The 24,330-nt window shown below is 38.8% G+C and overlaps 1 protein-coding gene across 5 annotated transcripts in view; it reads right to left on the bottom strand.

Annotated features, from left to right (window-relative positions):
• Nucleotides 1-24,330, bottom strand: part of TRPC3 (transient receptor potential cation channel subfamily C member 3) — a 48,009-nt gene that overhangs the window by 13,196 nt on the left and 10,483 nt on the right. For 4 of the 5 annotated variants that reach the window (XM_068941655.1, XM_068941657.1, XM_068941658.1 and 1 more), the window contains 4 exons: nt 23,002-23,773; nt 11,450-11,635; nt 4,182-4,346; nt 1,040-1,256 (listed from right to left, as the gene is read on the bottom strand). In XM_068941655.1, coding sequence (XP_068797756.1) covers nt 1,040-1,256; nt 4,182-4,346; nt 11,450-11,635; nt 23,002-23,773 — 1,340 coding nt within the window. The remainder of the gene's footprint in view (nt 1-1,039; nt 1,257-4,181; nt 4,347-11,449; nt 11,636-23,001; nt 23,774-24,330) is intronic. The other variant, XM_068941656.1, reaches the window with a different exon arrangement.

Raw genomic sequence — 24,330 nt, 5'->3', positions numbered from 1 at the left:
AAAGAACTCCTCTCTTATTATTTTATCATTTACATTCACATAACACTTCTGAATCAAAAGGATTAATTGTTACAGAAAGGTACAACAACTCACAACTGTATAGGTGACAAAATATAAATGGAAAAATTATAATACGGGTTCTCCACTTCATAGAGTAAGATGCTTTTCAGCACTGAAAGTAGAATCTGGCTATTGTAATTCAACTTTCTTATTCAAACTTCTCCTCAGAGATTCATCCATGTGGAATTAATCCAGACCACAATCTTATGATAATTTACAGATATAATTGTTGAGAATCATGATTTTGGCTTACTTCAAAAGGTTTGTTGGGGGCGGGGGGGGACAGGGGGAAGAGAGAAATACTTTTGCTTTGTTTCCCTGGAGGGATAATGCAGAGGGAGTTCTGCTCTGAATAGGCTTGAGCCACAGACTCTCCAATCCAAACTGGAACTCTGCTGTCACCCCAAGCCTATGCACAGCCTTCATCCTCTGAAGACGACCATTTTACTCCTGTAGGCTATGACTTTTCTAAAAACTTCTGACTGTCAAATAATATTAAAGCTGTAAAGAAACAACTGGCACCAAGTGCACCCCTTTTCCAGGCCCCCTTCCAGCCACTGATTAGCCCTTTATCCCTTCTTTTGGGGCAACAGTCAGCAGGACTTCTGTTTCTCATTCGCCACATCTCCCTGCCCTGCTCTAGTTCGGAAAAAAATGGCCTCAAGCCTCATCTGTGCTGAGGTCGATGCCGCAGAGGCTTCCTTATTCTTGCCTGGAGGCTGCTCTGCATGCCAGGTATACAGCAGTCCAGCTCCTCCTCTTTTGCCCCCAACCTGCTCTTCCCACAAATTTTTACCCCGTGCTGCAAGAGGGATCAGCATAGAGATGCTTCCACTAGTTTTCAGGTACTAATCTGCCCTAAGTGTTTATTCCTAACTGTGCAGCAGCTACAGGGAAGGTTTGGGCTTATCTCCTTTCTTTTCAAGTGTCTACCGTCAGGAAAACAGTTGACATAGAGATGAAGGGGCAATATACCTACCAAGTACCCACACCATGATCAGCATTTCTGTCCAGGTGAACTGGGTGGTCTTCACCCTAAAGATCTGCTTAGGGTAATCAGTAACAGTGACATTTGGTAGCGTTGTTATACCTTCAAATCTGTCTGAAGCATTGAACACCAGCAGGCCTAGGAAAATAATGAAGGATGCTGCATGTGCCACAAATTTCATAAATGGGCTTCGAAGAATTCTTCCAAGCTGTAAAGGCAGAATGAAAGCAGTCACTCATCTTCCTCACAGAAACAGAAACTCTCTTTCATCAAGCATTTCAGAAGTATGAAGAGGTACTCAGAGCTCAGGACAGTCAGAAACAAAAAGTTTTACTCTCTGCTTAAGGATATTAAGGACAAAGCAGTGCCATGCTGTACCATTCCCGACAGAAGTCTCCCAAAGGCAGCCCTATGGAGTACGTTGTCCTGTTACAGAGTGTTCATGTTATTCCATAAACTCTAGATGGCAATGTTTGCAGGGAAATACTCGGAGGAATTACAAACATGCACAGTGGCAGCGACCAGAAAGTGATCTAATGCTCACATAAGCCAATGGGTGACTGAAGCAAGCCACGGGGAAAAAAAAACAAACAAAGCCCCTAAATACCAAAATGCTTTCCATACCAACAAGAAAGTGCTATTAGGTTGTCTATGGCTATAGTCTAGCTCATACTCATCAGTCTCTGGGCTCAGACTCATCTCCTCATCTCTGGCTACTGTACTGCAACCACAAACCATATGTTCATAGCAAAAGTCCTAAATGAACAACCTTTAAATGTGTACTTAAACCAATGAGGACTATTGCATCACAATGGCATAAGATGGACAAGATCAGAAATATTACTGTTTTCAAATAAATTCAGCTGATTTCATTCACATCTGCACCTCTACAACTGCAGAGGCAGTCCTGCAGCAGAGGGGAACAGCTGGCCTCCAGGAGACCACACCTGAAAGAGCAATGGGGCTGTTGTTGCTACTCCCTGTATAAGAAAGAAGAGTCTGATCCTATCAGCACTAGCCTTGCCTGCAGCCAGCATTGAAAGCGCCACAGCTACAGTCCACCTCTCTGAGGGTAATATTGCCAGTCTCCTTTACCTGTGCAGTGAAGGCCTAATGCTGCCAGTGCTGCTGCACCCCCCCCCCACCCACGTACTCAAAGAGTACAAGCATTAGCAAGGCTGCGCCACAGACTACAGTTTATGCGCTGGCTCCCATACAGACATGGTACCGAGACTCCCTACTGGTGCCCTTTGGAGACTTCCAGGAGGGACTGCACGTTTGAACTTACTTGTCTCTCCCAGTTAACTTCCCTTTGGAAAGATTAGTACCTTTGGGATACATCCCATTTCTGCACCCTGAGCGTGACTATGCTTGTCCTCCATCTCTGCACAGGGTGTGACACGGTAGATGCCAGACAGTTTTCTTTGCCTTACCTGCTGCACACCACCTAAGACAAAAGGTCTCTTTGGCTCCTTCAGTACAATAAGGAAATATGCTGCCATGCACGTAATGGCCAATTTTTATTAAAGCCAATATACAGTTCCATCGTGATGAACTATCTCATACCTTACCAATATTATGCAACATCCCAAAACCTCCTGTGAAGTACAGCATTAGCAGCAGTAACATATAAGGAAACAACTGTGTTCAGTAGATGGGAAACTGTAAGTAGCTTTCTTATCTCGAGAGGTGGTTTCTCTGAAGGTGGAGTCAGCTACCCTGGACTGAGCAGACCAGCACACACTGAACAGCATTTACTACCTGTGCAAACAACCTCAGGATCCTTTCCTGCTCCTGACCTTTAGAAAGCATTTTGAAATTACAGTATCAAACAACTGATCTAAATGTACAGTACTTTTATTTGACAAGAGCACTAGGAAAAATATCAGGTGTTTTTGGTTCTGGGAATTAAAGCTCAAGGACAAATGTCACTTTTCCATATTAGACACTAGCTAAAAAAAGAAAAATTAATACGTTTCTATGACATGGAGCTGAATATCTTCACTACTGATAATCACAGAAAGTGGCATTTCAGAGAATAATCTGAGTAACAATTACACCATTTCATAAAGGTTAATCTTTAAAGCAAACAAATAAATATTTAACGCAGAGAAAACACCAGCTTCTCTTGAAATATGCAGGAGATAAGCAAAAATCTTATTCCTGTTTGAGGTGAACTACAAAAGCAAAATATAAGTGTGAGTGAAACTCAGATTTCTTTGCTGCACAGTTTTTAGGGAAAGAAAATTATAAGAACATATTCAGCACAGACATAAATTTACTTAAAATTAAAAAAAAAATCTTAAAAAAAGCAATGCAACTTAGAGAAATCTTTTTATGACTTCTGATTTACTAAAGGTCTATCAATATGCTTCATCTGCAGATAGTTCACATGTTACAGGCACTAAGGATTTCAAATAAACTTTCGTTATTTTCATTTTGAGATTGCCAGGCAATGTAGAAGCACCCATTCATTTTGGTATCATTTAAAAAAGGTAAGTGCTTACAGTAACACTCTCTTATGAATATATCATATCACATGGTTGGAAAGCTGTATTTAATTTGATTGCCATTCTATGGTTCACCTGGTAAAAAGACCTGCTAGCACAGTAACAGCAAATATTTTACTTAGGATTAAATTCTGCATCACTGAAGTCAACAGACGTTCTACGGACGGTCTATACAGGAACAGCATCGGATCTTAAGACGTCACAGGAGGAGAATTGTTACAGAATCTTCTGGGCCACTGAGTGATGGCTATTAAAAAGCCCTCAGTACTAAAACGAATACAAGAATTCAGTTGCATAGCACAGATTGTGAGGTGAGCATGATCTAGAGAAATTAAAAAAAAAAAAGGCTCTCAGAGAAGGGCTTTTTCTTTCTTTAAACTTAACAACAACTTATGTTCCTTCTAATGCTTCATCAGTGTAGTTCCCTCTTTACAATGCAACATAAAGCAAATAGCATCATTTGGCTCAAGACTAGAGATCACTAAAAATATGATTATTTAGAAGCAGCAATTTCAGAAGCAGCAAACTAGAGGCACGATACTGCATTTTGGATGTCAGAAACTGAAAAACAGCACCCAGAGTAATACAAGGTATTTTAATATGTAATTTACAGAAGTCAGTACCCTGCTACATGGTGCAATCCAATAACCAATGGCTAGAAATGGAAGGCCCAATGCCACAACGAGCACCACCAGACACTTGATAGCTATGGTCTGCTCCCGTAATCCTGAGAGATTTTCATACCAGATAGTCAGTAGCTGTTGCTGACAGTTGGGATGGGCCACAAACTGTAAAGAAAAAGAATGAAAAACCAAGACATATTATAATTTATAGTACAAGTTATATAAATATTACATGCATGAATAGTGAACCTTAAGATCTGAATTAACACCAGATGTTTAATAAGCATGCTTTTTTTCCCCCCTTTCCTTAAAATTGAAAGTTAATAAATAAAGTATAAACGGCTGAGCTGATTAAAGGCAGCACTTTGGGGAGAGGGTTGCACATGGGGACAGCTGTCACTGATAGAAGCTTTTATGCATTATCAGAACAGTGTCACATACCTAACTGGATCCTGTCAGAGCTGATCTTTAATCCTATCTTGCAACAATTTCTCAGCAAATCAGGCTGATGGAGGCTGGGAATTCTGGTCTGACCATAACCCACCTTTAGCACCTCCTCTTCTTGCATATACTGTTTACAGACTTCCTTGAAAGTTGCAGTCATTTGATTTGATTCTTTTTCAAATACCTCCTTCACCATTTACACGTTTTAAGTTTAAAACTTATTGAGACGAGAAATAAATGAAGCAGAAATATAGCATAGGTGCTTAAACTTCCCCCGAGGCAGAGAGATGGGTACTGAAAGGGTTCTTTATTCTTCTATTAGCAATGAGGCAAGCTGTCATCTCTATTTGGAATTACTTGGGATATGAAAAATAGTCAGAAGCACTTATTATAAACACACGCTTGTGTTTTGTGGAAGATAAAACTTATCATTCAGTTATACATAGAAATTCCATTTTGTGAATCAGAGGATAAGATGCTCTCATGGTTTTGATGATACTCCAAGAGCCCTATAATAGATTTTTTACTTCATGCTTTGTTATCCTCTACCCTAAATATATAAAGTTTATTTTGCAATTCAGTTTTGTGTTTTCTCTATTCAAAGTTCATGCCTTTGATACTATCTTAGCTGAAAAATATGTTCAAATTTGCCAGTTTTTCAAAAATAACTTTTCCCTTTTTACTATTTTAAGATTTAAAAAGTTCTCCAATGTACAAATTGTTGTCATTGTATAGTCTCATGCTATTCCTAGACCTCTTTGTATTCTCATGCGCTGTTAACACCTTAACAGAAGCTCAAATGAGATTTGAATGGTGTATACTTTACCTAAAAATATAAACATTTCAAGGATTTTTCTAAGCAAGATAATTTTATTTTCAACTAATCTTTTAATGAGACACTTATTTTTGATGACTGCTTTATATTATTATTTATCAATATTGCTCATTTGTTTCTATAGCAGCAGGACTAAAAGGCATCAGTTGGAAGTGAGGAAACCACAGGAGTAAGTTTGTACAAATATCTGAGTGAATTTCAAATTTCAGTACTTAATTTTAAATTCTTGAGACAATATTCAGGCATTTACATAAGAATCCTGATAATCAGTAGCCTAAGCGCACCCAGCTACCACTGGTTTCCGTTCACACAACATCAGGCTGTTTTTGGAATGTTTGACCCCACATGCAAATTTTGGTATTTTGATACTTTTCTGATACTCAGACGTGGACACATGAGAGACGATTTTCAAATATACTTTCTCTGTTTTGACCTAACTGCCCCCCCACTGAAGTCAATGGTAAAGTATCAACTAACCCAGCTAAGCAGAGCCACCACTAAACACTTTGTAACTTCAGTGCTTTAAAATCTAAAACAAAACAAAACCAGACAAGTGTCTAGACAAAGAAATAGAGCATTCAAGTGAGTTTAATCACAAGACAGTCAAACAGACAAGCAGAAAATGCTCAAGATAAATGCACGACTTCTCCTCAATTAGTTATTTGAGCACAAACTTGCTTTCCTGAGCCTTTTATAGAAGTTTCATTAGCCCCTAGCTTCCACAGATCTCTCCAAGAACGTCAGAAAACTGAAAGTAAGCACTAGTTGAAATGTTTAGATCCTAATTTGAGACACATATTAAGGCTCTACTACCTATTATTAAACAGACAACTTCCATGTTACTGATAAGCAGTAAGTAGATGCACGAGTTATTTTCCTAGGTTCTGTAAGATTTCAGCATGGAGAAGGGACTATTTCCCAAAATAATTCTGTAACAATAGAACAAGCCATGTTCAACTACTGCATTTGTTTTGATAAGCTTCAAGTTTTATTCTCCTAACATCACTTGTGGTTGAGTTTGTGGAAGTGCATGTATTGCCATATTTTTAAAGCACTGTTGCATCTCTTCAGGATGAAGCTATCCGCTACCTAGACAGCAGATACTGTACAGCCACCCCATCAGGACCACATCATATAACCAGCAGCGTGCAGCCCTTGCTGGGTGCTACTACTGAAGAAAGGGGTGGGGGAAGAACAACGCTATAGCTCTCCCTGTTCCCTGCCCATTACATTTACATTACTGGTGAACTCCATTTCTAAATTATTATCATACTCAACAACATCAATCTTACTGTTATTATACCACAGCCTGTGAGACTGCCACATCACAAGGGCATGTGGGACATCAGTTAAGCACAAGAGTAAAAAGCCTCGTCCTCATTGCCATTTGAAGAAGTTGGCTAACATTCTTGTCAAATTGGTTGTCATTTGTAGTAAACTGGAGTAAGGAATTCTAAGTGTTTTCACAAAAAGGATTTTAAAATAATTCTGATAACTCCATGTTGGATTAAGAAGAAAATTTGATCAAGTTATACTTAAAAAAAATAAAAATGTAAACCTTGTATGTCCGTTTAAATATCATTTTTACTCTGTTGAGATCATAATGTACTGTATGCACTGCTGCTTGCCAGGTCCTGCCTGCAAAACAACATTTATATTCCAAGCCTCATTAAAAGTGCATACGGTAGTACAACAGGGCAGACTTCTTCAAAATATCAAATTAAATAGTGGGCAATGGAAACAGAGAACCCTAAATCTCTCATGAAGAGGAACCTGAAGCTGCTGCATGAGCTTTAAACAGAGAAGCAATCTCCATATTTTGACCTACTTTGCTCCAGAACAAAAGTACCAAAGTATTTTGGTGTGTGATTCATAAGCCAGTCAGGTTACATATTGACATAGTTTGTGCCTATAATGGAATGGCAGGCAGAAATAAATAAGATTAAAAAAGAATTTGTAAGAAATTAACATAAACTCAAACAATAATTTTATTCTTTTAAACAGTCTGTCACCACTGAAGCTTATACAAGGAAAAAACCACCAGCCCGTCCCATTACAAAAATACTTTTTTGTGCATTTGCATAAACCAGTTGGTTTGTGCATTCTGCCATATGCCCTCTGCCTCTTTTTTGCTAGAATAAATTTCATTCTCAATTCATGCCATCAAGTGACAAATTCTGCAGCAAGTTCACTGTGGGCAAAGACATAGGAAAGTCGGTAATTATTTCATATTATGAAGACATACAAAAAAGCAGGCTAAAAACTCCTGGAAAGAGGAGAAAAAAAAGGAACACCAACATCATTCCTCCCACTGCCAGAGGGAATGGGAAGAAACAGAAAGGGAGTTTTAAGGGAGTTAGCCTACAAATCAGGCCTACAAATCAGGCCAGGAGCTCACTTAAATCTTATCCAGAGCTGTGTGCTGGTTTACTCCTCTTGGTCCATCAACATTATGATCTGAGGCTGAGATGAGCTCTGCCTGTGCTATCTCTTTCCGCAAAAAAGTGAGGAGTTAGGGAGTAAGCTGCCAATGGTTACGGCAAGTTCTTCTCTGGCAGTAAGTCTAAGCTCTTGAGAAGATCTTAGACATTATTTTAATTGTTGGCAATTGCACTATCTGCACCGTTTCCAAGCCCCCACAGCAACTCAAGTCACTTCTCCCATCCATAAACGCTCTGAAATTCATCCTTCTCTCTGGCTCTGCTGAAATATTTCAATTTACGCTTTGGTTGTCTTTAATCTCAGCAATTGCAACCTCTTTTCTGGCTGCCTGTTTATCCATCTCTCCCCTTTCACCTCCTTAGGAGACAGGAGTTCACGTCATCTTTCACCTACCATTCACATTATGCTGCAACCTTGTTTCTTCTGCATTTCTCCTCTCTCACCCTGCATTCCATATAGTTTCTCAGTTTGTGCTACATAGGTCTATCTTATTATCACATTTGTCTAATATTTTACAACCCAATCCAATTCCATTGAAACAAAAAAAAAAAGCTTGCAGACTGTATCTGGTCACTAAAAAAAAAAAAAACCCGTTTTACATATCTGCTTTTCAGGGTATACTTGACTGTAACATTTTAGATGCATTCAATTTGCTTTCATTTCCAAGATAATGAACGAAGTGATCAGTACGAAGATATTCTTCTGTATGAATGATTAAGTAATGTTATTTTTTCTAATATCCAAATGACCGAGTTTAGATCTAGCAGAAACAGATCCTGGCATATTCTGATATATAAACACACAGCATACAAAGTGAACTCTGAATCTTCTGTCCTATCTATTACAAACTTCAATGTTTGAAAATTAAATCCTGTGGTTTTACTCAGACAAACTCTTGTTCATTTCATTTGGAAATTCCATTCTGATTTTCATCTGAATAAGAACCACAGAATTTGGCCCACTGTCAGCTACTTCTGAGATTTTGTTGGCAGTCTAACGGCAGAGTTAACATACAATACAGGAATCAGAAGCACTTCTGCAGTAGCAGTTCAGCATGGAGAGCCATCCTGCTTGTTCTACATAGGTTTTTTTGGCTTGTAATCCCCTCAAACATTCACTGTTGGGGCTACAGTTTCAGTCTGAACCTTAACTCCAAAATTCATACCCCATTTACAGGAGGGGTTACTTCCTTATGCAGTGCCTTGGGTATTAAGTGCAGGAGTTTCATTAGAGCTAAAAGCTGCATTTCCCAAACCACACTTTTGAGAACATTAGCTCACTTGTCATATGGTTTTTATTGTCTCCCCTGCCATCCAAAGGGCAGACCACTCATGAGCCATCTCATGGAACTGCAGTTCTGTTTGGCTGTACCATCTGTCTTGCTACAGTGAACCAATCCACTGCAACTAACCCAGAAGTGCAGCTAGAAATACTGAAAGCTAAGAAACATGAGGCACTTCCTTGTCTGCTTGCTACAGTCACAGAGTTGAAAGGATCCTGTGTGGAGTTTCCACATCTGAATCTGTCCTGCAGCCAGTGTATTACTATACTCTGCAGCAGTTGTAACGGGGCCAGTTTCAGCATCAAAGGACCACCAATGCCCAGAAATTTCCTGGCTCATTCCTTGTCTTGCCCTCTGTACTGACCATCTACATGGAAGAGCACATGTATGAATATGGAAACAAGTCTGCACTATCTTCTCCCACTATGATCATTAGTCTTGTAGGTGCTGAACTGCATTTCTCAGGAACTAGAACCAAACCCTTGAGTTTATCTACAAATAATTAATCTCTTGTAGGAGAGGAGAACAAGTTTGCTACATGGAATTGTCTCACGTTAGGTAGATTTTTGCTGTTAACAGACCTGGGTGGCCCTTTGCTCAGCAATGAATTTCGCCAGGAACAACCATCTCTTAGAAGAAAATCACAGTCTTCAGCAATAAAGCAGAAATAAGAGTCTCAGCAAAAGTTTGGTCCACATTGAAATACAACAGCATGAAGAATTCATATGTTATTTAGGTATGAAACATGTATGTCTACTGAAACGAGATTTTCCCCTGTGCTGCTCCGTTTAATTAATTTCATTAATTTCAATTAATTAATTTCATTCATTAATTTCAATTAATTTATATGTGAATTTCAGTAATTCACATGCGTTTATCTGCTGGACACAAATTCTATATTGGAAACAATTTGCTGTGTGTAATCTGGGTTTACAATTTTTGTTAGCCATCTTTTGGGGACGCTGATAAACACCAACCTTTTCCAGCTGTTCTGGCAGGTTGCTTACAATTCATTTCATATGGCAGATTGGCTCAACAGGTGGCCACATAACACAGTGTTATTTATTCTGAAAGACATAGGAACTCCTGCAGAGATGATGAAACTATAACGGCTGTTAAAGACTGGAAATTATAGTGACCATGTAAATAGGTAGCTGTAAATAAAACATAGGCATTGCTGTATTTCTTGAGTCCTTCTGACAGTAGGCCATCATATTAACTATTTTCTGTGCTAATCTAGTGGGATCTCGAGAAAGAACAGCACAGCTATATATTTAAAAACTGCAATAATATATGGATATGCATCTCTGTCAAATGAATCGTGTGATACAGAGCTACACTTTGATATAACATTCATTCACAAAATAATTGCGTTCATTTAAAATAATTTGATGGGGTATCAGCTGAATATACATTGCACTTTACAAACTACTGACAAACAGAGATATGGAAAATGATTAACTGACAACAAACATTTCCATTTTTCCATGCATTTCCAGGACTGAATTATATAAGTATTATTTTTTTTTTTAAAGGAACACATACATCAATCATGTAGAATTTCTCTCTATGCTGCTGTTTTTTGATACCCATACAGTAGCAGATGAGCTCTTTGACATAGCGTCATGCTTGAAAAAAGAGGAAAAAATAATGTACTTAATGATAACGTAAGTAGTCTCTCTTTCTTTTCAAAGTAGTAAAATTAAGATCTTCGTTTCAGAGGAATATATATCCCTTGGTAGGAATACTGGTAGAACATTGTAGGACTCCCTAAATTTACTTTCGAGAATTTATTTGGGCGATTAAGTTATTTAGGGTAGAGAGCAAAGAGAAAAACAAAAGATAATGAACAAACCAGTTCTTTTCATTGGTTGAAGTCAACACTATTATAACTGCAGCTTTCTCTTTTCATTTTAATATTATCACACGGACAGCAAGACGACACATGCTTATAGAGTGAAAAGGTGGCCCAGCTGAAATCCGCAGGGTTTTTTGGTTTAACCAGGGGAAGGATCTGACTAACTGTGCATAACCTTGCTAGCACAGCTGATTTATGTCATTAAAATCTCCCATCAGCTCTCACCTGCGGAATGTAGATTAAACAGAACTCCTGCACTGGAGTGCCCTTCTGCCAGCTTCCACTGTGTGAGAATCTGGATTACATGCTCTACGTCTTATTAAGACAACCAACCAGCAGTTCATAAGACATGTGGATATTGTGTTCATATATTACACCATCTGAAAGCGTTGGCTAGAAAGAGTTACCTTTTTGACCTCATATTTAATGGCCAGTTTCACACGACTCAGTGATGCTCTGTGCCTCTGCATTTCAACGGGCTCAGAATTCAAATCCCCATTTAAAATGGCTTCCACTTCTTCCGAGTCTCGGCAGAGATCAAGAACACCAACCACAAAGTCCTTGCACTGCATAGACAGCTTGCGATAGTCATTCTAAAACAGAAGGGTAAGAGAAAATGGCCCATAAGGAACATGCTTAGGAATGTCAATCAATGGGAAGGAAAAAAGAAAGTGCACTCGTACAGTAACTGTAGAAGTTGCTGAAAATTAATAGTGTTTGACTTTCACAGAATGTGTTCAGTTATGAGTGTATCAGACATTACAGACTTTTTGTATGGCAGAATCACTTCTTTTTTGATACCGGAAATCTTTTTTCTGCTGATCACTCGGGCAGAACAGCAAAAGCTTTGAGTAATGTAGATAATTAATAAAATAACACTTACTGGGTTGCCTCCCAGGCTATGAATATGATTTCTGTTCTTTCTACAATGCTAAAGTGGCTGCTTACTCTTTACTTACCTTTACATAATATTCATTTTCTCCTCCTTATTTCCCCTCCACTTCCCACTTTCATTACATTGGCTTCATATGTAACAACAGGTTACAAAGTAACTGCAAAGTAACTGTGGCAGGAAATTAGACATCTGTGTTGTGTGGCAAGACTACAGCAAGTTTCCTACACAGACAACTGAGGGAAACCAGCATCTTCAAAGGGCGATTCTGAGCTTTTATATTCGACCCCTGTACTGAGTCATTTTCTGAGAGGCCATCTTTCCACTGATAACACTGCCAAACTACAGAGAGAAACCTTGGTAAACTTCAAGTTTTCTTCAAGAGTTCTGCCCAATTTTCCCTTTCTGTCCTCACCTTTTCTTCTTCAACTTCCTGTCCGTTATCTGTCACGGACCACTCCTTTTTCCCCAATCCCTTATTGTTTTAGTGTCCCTCATCTGTTCTTGCTCCATCAGTTTTTCCTATTACTGCTGAAGTCAATAGCTCTGTTTTACCTTCTGAAAGTATGTAAAACCAACATCTCTTTTCCCAGTTCTTAAAAAACAAATCCCCTCCTCCTATTCAGATTCTTTTCCAAACCTAATCTGTATTGGGAAGTGTATTTCTGTAACCTGGATTAGTTTTAAATATAGTTCAAAACTGGTTCCTATCATGATTTTACATAAGGTTTCCCAGGATTGGGTAGACAACCTCAGTTGCTCCCTCCCCCAATTTCAGGATAATTAGGCTCTCCAGAAACTTAAATTTCCTTTTAGAAAAGCATCTCTCCCCACCCCGTTCACCCTCAGCTTCTTCCCTTTTGCACAATATCATCAGCCATTTCCAGATTTGTGGCATGTTGGTTATACCTGTGAAACCTTACTATGTCACATCGTAAAAGCAACTACTTTTTGCTGGTCCTCAATCTTTCCTCTGTCTCCCCTCATAGTCTCCTCCAACAACTCACACTTTGGACTATACCGTTATGCTCATGTGTTGTGATCCTTCCTGCACATCTATCAAACTGTTGTGTCTAGAATACTGTGATAATGCTTTTTCTCTACATACATGCCTTTTGTCCAGCACACTGCTCACAAGTTTCACTCTCTTCCTCCTTATTCTTCTCGCCTCATCTCTCTGTGCAAGCTTAGGTCTGATGTTTAGGTTCTACCTTTCAATTTATCAGTTGCTCATAGATGCTGACATCACAGAGATTTCCATCTAGCTAACATCCTACCTTTTCTGACAAAAATTGTGGCTACTATACAAAATCTTAAGCATGCGAACATATCTGTCTTCCACCACCTCTGTGACATTGTCTATAAGCTCATATGAGAGTTCTACCTAAGAACTACTAATTAAGTTCTACCCTCAAGTCTTCAATTCCTGTGTCTGTGTCGTCTCAGCTTTTTTTTTTTCTTTCCCCTTCCCCTGAGATGCAGCCTCCAATTCTCTTATATAAAGCTATAATTGGAGGAGGAAACTTGACTGCACCTGCCTCTTTTACCTTGTTGTATCCTCAAGTGTTTTGGTGTCCAGTTCAAAATAGTAAAGCCTTCTTTTTGACTACCCTATAGTTTTGCTTCAGCTGCTTTTTCCAACAGGCTATCAAAAGGCTTGTCTGAGTCCTCCTCCTCTCTACTTTTCTTTGTTCATCATTCATCAGTGAACTCTGTTCATTTTCACACGCTGCTTTTTTTAATCACTTTTGGGGGTACAGATTTTTCCTTTGTGGTGCCCGTCATCTGGAAAATGCTTCCCTACTGCCTTAATCATTTGCTCATTTCACATCAAATTTTATTTGAAATCCAGTTCCCCCCCCCCCCCCGCCTTGCCTAAGTATACTTATTTTCCCTTGTACTACTAGTTTTGTTAATATTTTTCACTTAACATCTATAAAATGTTTCGGGAAGAGTATAAAAAAATCAAATGGGATAGAAGAGCAAACATGCTGTCAGTGGTTTCAAACTGTTCTGGGAAAGATGGGAAAAGAGACTGCATAGGATAATTATGGGAATCATCTAACAATCCCACAGGTTAGATTCAGATATGCATCAAGATCTCTGAAACATTATTGGAGATGAACAATAATCCTGGGAATTGTGTTGCTATAGAAGACTAACATCCCATATACAGACTAGGAAATAAACAGTCCTAACCTTGATAGGACCCTGTTATTCCCTTGGGCCATAGAAGACATTAATTCAGTTGTCACGGAACCAACAAGATGCAATGCTATTTTAGATGTGTTTTTGGTAAATAAGGAGAACAGCATAGATGAGCCAGTTATAAAAGTAATAAAAATAAGTAAGAAAATTAAGTGAAAGGATAAGCAAGCATATCCGTGAGACTTAGGACTTTTAAAAGACAAACTCTGATAAGCTAGTCAAGGGAGTGAAATGGACTTACAAGCACAGAGGTCTGAATGTAGAGAAAGCTTTTAAGTGAAAGACAGGAAAATGATTAGACATCAGATCCTACACAAATAAACACCTTGTAGAGGAGGATTTCAGAACTGTTGGCTTCAATAGCCATGTTAGAAAAGACGAAGGGGAAATAGCCTAGCCTGAAAAGAAAGTATCATCATAGAGGACAAAGGGAGAACTGTTTAAAGTCAGGCTTGGAAAGGATATTAAGAGCACAAAGAGGATCATCATGTTAGCCAGAGAATATGAAGAGGATGGGGATTCTCTTCAGTAAAGACAAAATAGAGACTAAAGATAATCCCAGTAGAGCCAAAAAAAACTAAAGCAATACCTTACTTTCAGTTTACTTCAGTCCTATGTCGTTTCAGTGCTTAAGCTCTTCTACATTTTTCAAAATAGAATTATGACAAATGTGTGAGAACTTTAACACTTTGCCTTAAATTTCTTATTTCAGAGTTGCTTCCACATTTTCACTACAACTGAAGAAGCATTTATTGAGATGGCCAAGCATGATAATCATCAGATACAGCACACTGTTAAGTAAATAGGAATGAGGTTGGTAATTAATTTTCCCTTCGCAATATAAAGTTGCTGTAATTCTGCTATTGGCAGCATGTAGGCGGACGCATTAACTTCACTGACTTCAATAGTAGCACTGTTTAGCTGAAAGAGAAACTACATTCTTTCTCATCTGAATTTTGCAGGCGCGTGTAATTTTATAAGAAAAACAATTAAAAAAAATTCACTCTTTGTTTTAGTATTAATTCTATCTATCCTATGCTGAAAGGTGACATCTCATTAAAGTTTAACAAAGTTTAGTTTAGCTGATTTTGTACTATTGAAGGTTCTCAAGGCGCATTGGAGTTCAAATTTTGCCCTTGCATGAATGAATACATGTTGTCCAGTTGTGGGGAGTTTCTTCATTTAAAATGTCTTTTCTCACATGCAAAGATCTCAGGGATGAAGGCGGCTTTACAAACTGAAGAAATAGAATGAGAAATAGAGATATTCTAATAGTTTGGAAATAGTAATAGTTAATCTAATGATTCACTCCATTTTCTTTACCATTTAACTGCTCTCTTTTTCCTTAAAAAGAGATGTGTAATACAAAAAGTCACATTACAAGAAGTTATTTCTTAAAAATTTAAAGAAAAAACTCAAGGAAATCTAATTTGATTTCCTTGCATTTAAACCATAGCCTAGTCACATTACACACACATGCACAGAAAAGCATACTCCAGCATCAGTTTTACAAAAATGTAAGCGTTCAAGCAAGTTTTTGCTACAGTGACACACACTGCTACCGCTCAACAAATACTGTTTTCTCAATTAGTACAAACTGTGCAATAAGAATACATTTTCACTGTCAGCTACAACCATGAAACATTGCCTAGAAATGGCAGAGTGGCGTACAGTCACCTTACTGGGGCAAAAGGGGAACAAACTGTGATGGCTGCAATACCATACGAAGATCACAATTTCAACAGAGCATAGACTTTCATTTTGCTGTTCTCTCTCACAAACAGAGACTCATCTCCACAAGTACGCCTACAAGTGTGTCTAGCCTCCTGACTGATCGTGGTGGAGGCCGCAACATTTGCTCCCTTACAGCTCATACTTTATACCCATACTTTTTCAGGTAGCCTGAAAATATACCCATCCACTCTGCACAGCCCTGTTGTTTGCGTAAGGACAGACTGCCTCGCGTGGACTATTTGCCAGCTAAACGAGATCTGTGTACTTTTCTAATGAAAAATTAACAGTGCTATGTGTTTCTTGATATGTAGGTAGACTTCTTTCTTTTAGAAGTCATGCTTTTTGCTAGCAAAGATTAAAAATAGGAATGACTGACTGAATTTTGTCAAGTGTAAGGATTAAATAAAGCCTACAATATTTATAGAGCCTGTTACGAGAGCTGAAAACCACTGTGTGCATTGTTAGCATCCGACTCAGATTTTGGATCCTACACTAGAAAAACTTGTCAGATTTCCTTCTCTAGGCCTTTATTTTACTTATTTATTTGTAAAATGAAATCCCTGTCAGTCTACTTGATTGCTTCAGAAACCTAAACAGCTAAACTTTGCCCATATTGTAACTCTGGGACCCAATCCTCAAGCTATCTTCTACTTCTACTTCTGCTGTTGTGCTGGCAGCAGAAACCATAACCTGTGACCGCCCCTTCCCCACAACTCCAGAGCTCTGTTTCCTCTTGGGAAGATACCAAGATCAAATGAAGCCCAGATCACTCATCTCTTCCCTATTCTAAACAATATCACTAAAACTCCCCACGTGAAGCATTCAAACCCATGTTTGAAAAACCCTGCTATGCACAATGCAAACTGCCAGCTCCCTAAAGTGAAGCTACTCTTCAAGGGAATGCCAAACAAAGAGCAAGGCACTCGCAGACCTGCTTATGTTGGGGAGCTCTGTCTATTTTTCACGATAATGCAGAGACTCTGTTTCCCTGACTAGCACAGTGCATCTTCAATTAATTCACAACCTAACTTAGCTGGTTTTACTAGCTATATCTTAAATGACATCCCTCTCAAAAATTAATGGTTACAGAGACCTCCTTGTAACATCAAAAGTATCAGTCTGTATTTTGCATTTCATGGCTATCACAGATGACACCTCTATATAACGGACAACTGACCATGAGTGGAACTGCAGACCTGTGCCTCATCAGCAGTTTCAGAGGTCTCTGGTGCATGTCAGCTGCCAGATCTCAGTCTGTCCAACTCTGCATATTCCATTTTCACTCACAATATTCAAGACTGCATTGTGAGTTTATCTAGAATTTTTATAAAGGATGTATTAATCTGTGTGTAAAGAGTAAAGCATAAGAACAAAAATCTAAAGCTGATTTTATCTTTGAGATTTTCAAGCTATTTTAAAGAAAACTTAAAAAGAGCAGTTATATCTATTCAAATAAACTGTACATATCTACTTCTTGTTATACAAGAGCCAGATTTCCATAAGCACCACAGCTCATGACTACGCACGGCTGCCTAACTAATTCACACGCACATGCAATCGTACATGCAAGTTAAGTATTAGGTATTAAATGGCCTTTCTGAAATCATGTTCATAATTAGCCAGTTTGCATATATATCTGTAGGAGCTGTATATGCCAATTAAGCACACAATTGCACTAATGATTATGGATCTGGGCCCTGTCCTTTTAAAAAACTCGTCCTAAATGTAGTTCAAGCTTGAACACTCTTTGTTAGTTCAGCTGAGATAACACTATGTAAATTTACTTGGAACAGTGACAGATTCTGCTTTTAGATGCACGTCCACATCTTCCATTGCTTTCAATGGGAGCTTTTAGCGGAACTGAGAAGAGGGATTTAGCCTATATAAAGTGGGACTATGCTCCTTTTCATCCTTGATATGACAGACCGAATTCTGACATGATGTCAGATAGCGCAATTCCCACTGAGAGAATTGAGCTTGCTTATACCAGGACAGCATTTAGCTGGAAGCTGGTATACAAGACCGTCACACAGCTTTTTAGCTACCTGGTCCTCACCCCCCCCCCCTTTTTTTTTTTTTGGTCATTTCTGCTCCAAAGGAAAGTTCCATCAGCTGTTCTGATTGCCAGAAATTCTCCCATCACTGTGAAATAACATTTTTAAATGTCTCAGGGCAGACGGTAAATTTCAATTAACTTCAGTAACCTACAGCAGCTGCAGTGGCCAGGGCTTGTTAGAAATAGAAGGAAAAAAACCACTCAAAAATTGGGAATACTTGTATTGTAAAGTATTTTCTGCTGCTACTGGGATCGGAAAATATGGTTCTCCAACTGTGGTAATAAACACTGTTTCACATTAGGAAAAGATGCAGCTCCAGACGGAGCTTCCCCAGCCAGTCTCTCAAGTATAAAGCAGTATACTTCAGAGGTCTGAAACCACTTCAGAAAGCCAAGTGACAGCAGAAAGCTGCACCACAACTTTCTCTAACCTAATAGGTTTGTTGATCCTTTTCAACAAAAGGAAAGAACTCAGCTAGCAGATTAACACACTTTGAAAGCTTCACTTTACTTGTAAAACACTTTCTGAGCAGGCACTTTGCTTATAAAAGCCTTTATAAACATCAAAATTGGTGAAAAAAATCCGGAGTGAATCAGAATTCTGCTCTCATATCTTAGACTCAAAACTTCATTAGCACTGCCGATTTCCTTCTAATTAACTCTACGTATAAAATACCACTGAAAATCTGACAGAAGAGAATCTATTCAGTTCCTTTAAGGGACTGAGAGCAAGGGTTTTTTAGAGCTTGGTAGCAATCTTGAGTCAGACAAAACAAACTGAAATTTCTGACTTCAACCCAAATCCTGCCATCAATCCCTGAAACGGGGACTAAGATTTCCAGGGAAGGTAAAAGGAAAAATGGTGTAGTCCTTGCTCTAGCCTCAAGGGTGATATCTTGCTACACCAGTCACTAAAATAATGTCTTGCTGCTTTGACAGCCAGGTACTGATAATCTCTGCTGTTCTCTCAGCTAGCTTCTAGACATGGAGAGCAGTCATCAGGATGTTCAGACAAGCCAGCCATGCCCCACCAGGATTAGGAGAAGCAAGGAACAAACTACAGGCAGGAAGATGTAAAGAATCCAAAAAAGTTCAAGAGAATAGGAGAACACTTAGAAGGGAGACAAAAAAAAAAAAAAAAAAAAGCAAATCTAAAGAGGGAACAGAAAAGGAGAAAAGATGGGAAAGAAGGTAACAAGCGGCTGCAAAAAACAAAAAGGGGGAAAAGGGTCCAAACAAAACCCTACAATGAAATAGATGAAGAGTAGAAGGAGCACCAGAAACTTGGAACAGGGATTTTATAAAGGAGTAAGAAGTAAGGAAGCTTGGGAAGGTAAGAAGTAAGATGAATGAAATGTTCTGTAGGGCTCCAGTTTCCTCACCTATTTTTACTCATTTTCAGTATTTATTTTTGGCTACATGTGTCTTATATCTTCAAAGAAAAATGATGATTCACTAGTTTCTTTGATTCCTTTCTCCTTATTTCTGCGGGGAAAAAAATCATTGTAATTAAGAATAAAATTTTTTAACATTTTAACGTTTTTAACGTGGAACTGACTGTCATGAATGAATGTCCTAAAAGTCACTTACCCACACCTCTAATACATTTCTGCAAGCTCTGATTTGCACATGGACATCAGAATTCGTTATTGTAAATCAGAAGTGATAGAAGGAGACTGGACTTTGCATATGCAAAAGAGGTAAGGTTCAACTTAGCAAGCGTGCATCACGAAAATTTGGCCTCAGACATTTTTAAACAGGTTCTCTCTATATTCCTTCTCTGTGGGGAAACCACCTAGAAAGTGCTTTCTTTGCCACTCTTCCACATCCAAGAAGTGCACTGCAGTGAGCCTGCACTGGAAATGCTAGCACCTCAATTTACCATAGATGTTGGGAATAAATCATGAACATCGTTAAAGTCCCTTTAAACAGATTTTCTGTGCAAGACAAATGATACTGCCTATTTTTGTCTACCCGGGAACAGTTATGCTGAATGCTGTTTTATGGGTTGAGTTTGATTGACATACCTAAGCATTTTCCATGATGATACTAAAGGAGAGCACACTGGTAGGAGATCTCCTTTGGGGCATGACAAAGCACACTGTCATTAGAAACACACATTCAGATGGCACATCTGTAGAAAAGAAAGCACTGAACAGACCATTACAACTCGAACTTCAATCAAAGCTGGCAAGAACTCAGAATGGATTTCTGTAAGACACAGAAGAGAGGCCGTTTGCTTCATCCTAAATCTGCCCCTACAGCTGTCAACGCAGCATCTCATATTACATTCATGCTTGCTGGCAGCCCCTACCATACCTGCCCACAGCCCCCATGGAACATACAGGCTTCTTGTTAGCTGTGCAATTTCAACCTTTCTCGACTGCTCTGATGTTGATACTAAAAAATCTCTTGCCTCTGTTTTCTTCCTCCCTCCCTCATCCATTCCCCCTTCCCTGAAGGAAGGGCAGCCGACCATAGATGCTACAGGGAAACAAGTAACTCTCCTACCAGGCCTGAGAGAGCACAAAGAATACCCTGAGACACATAAGAAACAGGGAAAGCGGAGAGAAGTGACATCAGGAAAATAACTAATTCACTGGAACGTTTAGATTTTGAGGAGTAGCTGGAATTTCCATGCCAGCAAGATGCCAGGAACAGCTTCTATAGTAGGGGCCAAGATTCAATTATTATATGCTTGGGAAGGTTAGCAGCAGTGTAAGGGCTGTTGACAGAGAGATTTGTGCAAATAGAACATTTCTTGGATTCGTGGACATTCCAAAATATCAATGGGTAGAGGCTAATTGGTTCAGAAAAAACAACAAAAAAAGGTAAAATTTTCAGTTGCCAAAAAATTGAATATTTTATTCTTTAAGAATTAATAAAGTAAATTTTTAAAAAGAAATTCTGTTTTAAATTGAGAAGTCCAATCAAAACATTCTGCTTTTTCCCCTCCAAAATCTCAAGCCGTTTCTTTTTTGGCTAAGTTAGTATTGACAGTCTTGGTGCCGAGGATATGAGAGTTTCCCACAAATTTTCAGCATTACTGAGACTTCTCCATTCAGCTCTAATCATCTACATTCTCTCCTTACAAAAACATGGTATGGCTTGCCTTAATTTAGCTTTTGGTGGCAGAGACAGTATTGTGAGGGACTGGGGGTGTTGTGTGACACTTAAATTGAGGTCCTGAGCTCACCAGAGTTTCTGAACACAGGTATAGCAACAGACATTATATGCAGTATCACAAAGAAATTATAGATGTTAGCGTTTCTGAGATGGCAGCCCAGAAGAAGAGTTCTCCCTAAGAAGCCATAGGAGACAGAAAAGGTTGATTTTCTATCATCTTGGACACACAGTTCTGGAGACCCTATGGCTCTCAGGTTGTTGGCCTAGCTAAAAAGCAATCAATCATGAACAGGACTGAGCTGTAGACAGCAAAATTTTTACTTTCTGTAATGGTTTCTAAATAAGGCAAGCAACGAAGGCCTTGTGGGAAGCACACAAGTCAACACGCTCTGTGTGTATGATAGAAATCTCTATTCTTCAGTTTTATCCCCACAAAGAGCTTTCCCAGTTCAGTATTTTTACAGTAGAGAAAAAAAAATCCGACATTTTCCCTCCACTCTTGAAGAAATACATTCCAGTAAATACTCATTCCATTTGCCAAATTACACAGTATGCAGCATGGTATGAGGAAGCTCCTTCAGCAAAGAAAGGAGAAGAAAGGTTTAAGATGACAGGAGGAAGCAAGAATTGGAATATGTGTAACATAAGCCTATAGGGCTTACTTCCCCCCTTCTCGGAGAGTTTGGCTTGAAGGCTGACAAGAGCGATGAATACAAATCTTGGTCTTGGCTTTGGTAGTGGGCCACAGTACAACTCTGCTATAAAGTTCTGCATTTTTTTTTTTTTTAAGTGATATAATAGTTGGATCTTCCTCAGCACTGAAGCTTTCTTTTTAAGTGATCTTTCTACTCTTTCAGCTGTATCTAGAGCTATTCTTTCTCAGGAATACAAAATTGTTTCTTCTGCTTGTGGTAAACTTCACTTTATCCATTTCCTCCTATTTGACTCTGGGTTGTTGGGTACTTCTCAGTAATCCACTGCGTTTGTAATGCTTGCTGTCATCTTAGAAGATTAATGCATCTTTTGCCTCTCTCAGATCATTTATGAAGATATTAATTAAACAAGTGGTACCCAGCACTGACCCTGCAGGATTGTATTAACGTTTTTGTTACAACTAGATACAGTGCTATTAATATCACTGCTCACTGAGCACAAACTGTCAAATCACAAGCTGAGCTTTTCTTATTATAAACAGTTGTCCTACTGCTTTGCCATTTTTTTGGTTTTGTTTTTTGCTATTGTACAAACTGTATTTGTTAGTACTTTTCAAGGTATTGAGAAAACTACAGATCATAAAAAAAGCAGCGCTGGCCAACAATTAACTGAGTCATTAATTATCTGATGGAGAAGCTGAGATATACAGGAGAGTCAGGGCACTGACATACTAAACCAGATACAACTCAGAAACAAGATAATAGTGACTGCATCTGCAATCAGTTTAACAGCTGGTTCTGAACAAGTGACATTTCTGTAAGGTGCATTAAATAAGTTTTCTGTGTTCCCAACAATTTGGAGACATCATCTGAAATAAGGACAAATAAAAAAAAAAGGGAATAAGGCCAATGTTGCAGTACGCTCAAGAAAACGTAATGTTTCTGCTTTCTAAGCTTATACTACTGAGTACTTGTAACTAAAAACAATCTTTAATCTGTTACAGTGAACAAAATGGTTTTCCATCTGTTGCAAGGTTATTAGAATTCACATTGTCCCTTTGTCCGCGCATAGTAGGTGAAAAAGTACTTTCATTTCATTAAAAATTGCTTTTTAATGGCTTATACATTGAGAATGCAAAATCAAGAGCAAAAGGGACAAGGGACAACGAACATAAGGAAAGCATTTGCAATTGAAAGAGTGAAAATACAGGAAATAATTTCAAGCATCTAAGGACATTATAAAGTAACATCAACATTAAAACAGTAACAGAAAATCAAAAACACCATTACCTTGAACTCTTTTTCAATGTTGGCCAACTTGGCAAGCTCATTGCTGAGTTCCAGAGCAGTGAGTACTGGATCTTCACTGGAGAGGGACAGGTAAGCAGGACTAGCCAGTCCTTTGTAAGCATTTATTCGTGACCTGGAGTGACTGAAGGAATCATGCTTTTGCTTCTCTGTACAGTCATTACATTTGCAGAAATAATCATGAGGTCTTTCTATCCTTGCTCCTTTCATCAATAGCATGTGCACAACTTCGTATTTCTGGCAGTGCGCAGCTAAAATAATGGGAGTGATATCTGGAGAAAAGCGGGTACCGTCTTCATCATAAGAATAAAAATCGTCATCCTGGAGCTCCTGCTCACAAGGGCTCAGAGTCAGTCGCTTATTTGCTGAAAACCCAGGATGATTCAAAATTGCTTCCACTATCCTGATGTAGCCCTTGCTGATTGCAAGCAGCAGGGCATCTCCGATCCGTGCCAAGTTCTCTTTTTTTAATAGAAGTTCTGTCACTTCCAAATGTTCGTTCCCTACAGCAAGCTGCAAGGCGTTTTGGCCCATGTAGTCAACACAGTTGACATTCAGTGTTTTTGACTCCTCCAGCATTTTGCGCACCACAGGGATGTTCCCATACTCTGCTGCATCTAGAAAGCGCTCTTCTTCAGCGGTAAGACTCGTGCCCCTGTTGTTGAACATGAACGCTGGGCCTCTAATGGCCTGTCGCCTTCCCTTTTCCCTCATCATAGTCATACGTCTCAGAGATGGACTTCCTTCAATATACCTAGGGAAAAAAAAAGGGTAATGGAATTGCATAGTGTTGGTTACTTGTAACTTCCACCTCTTTTGTAGCTGCAAAAATTGACTTACTCATTTTGTCCTGTATCATTTGCCCATGTATTGACCAGGATAATTCTCTATTGTCATCTTTCTGCCTTCATGTTTGCTTGTACGCTACCTAAAGGCACTTGCAGGCTTAATTCCACAGGCCATTTCCGTTACATTAGTATGGTCAAGATTTTTTTCTCCCCACTATAAGAGGTCATCCCTCTTCAGAAATACCTCCCAACACGCTTCAATATATATACACACACACGCATAAACTGAAAACATACCTGCTATACCAAACTAGACTGTCAACAGCAATTAATACTATTCACCATAGGAGCTGGAGCTGATGATTTAAAGAAGGCAATATTCACGCTTACCATATTGTACTCTGCATAAATGAGAAACAAAGACAAGTTTTCTTCCTGATGCCTTGCAGAGCAGTACATACTACAGCCTGATCTCATGTCCCTTAGTGTTTACTGCTAGACGTGTTAATCAAATCTGGAAGAA

This window comes from Struthio camelus, chromosome 4, assembly GCF_040807025.1.
Source record: "Struthio camelus isolate bStrCam1 chromosome 4, bStrCam1.hap1, whole genome shotgun sequence".
NCBI classification, from domain to species: domain Eukaryota; kingdom Metazoa; phylum Chordata; class Aves; order Struthioniformes; family Struthionidae; genus Struthio; species Struthio camelus.
The sequence above is the reverse complement of the archived record's forward strand: the minus strand, read 5'-3'. Positions and strand labels throughout refer to the sequence as shown.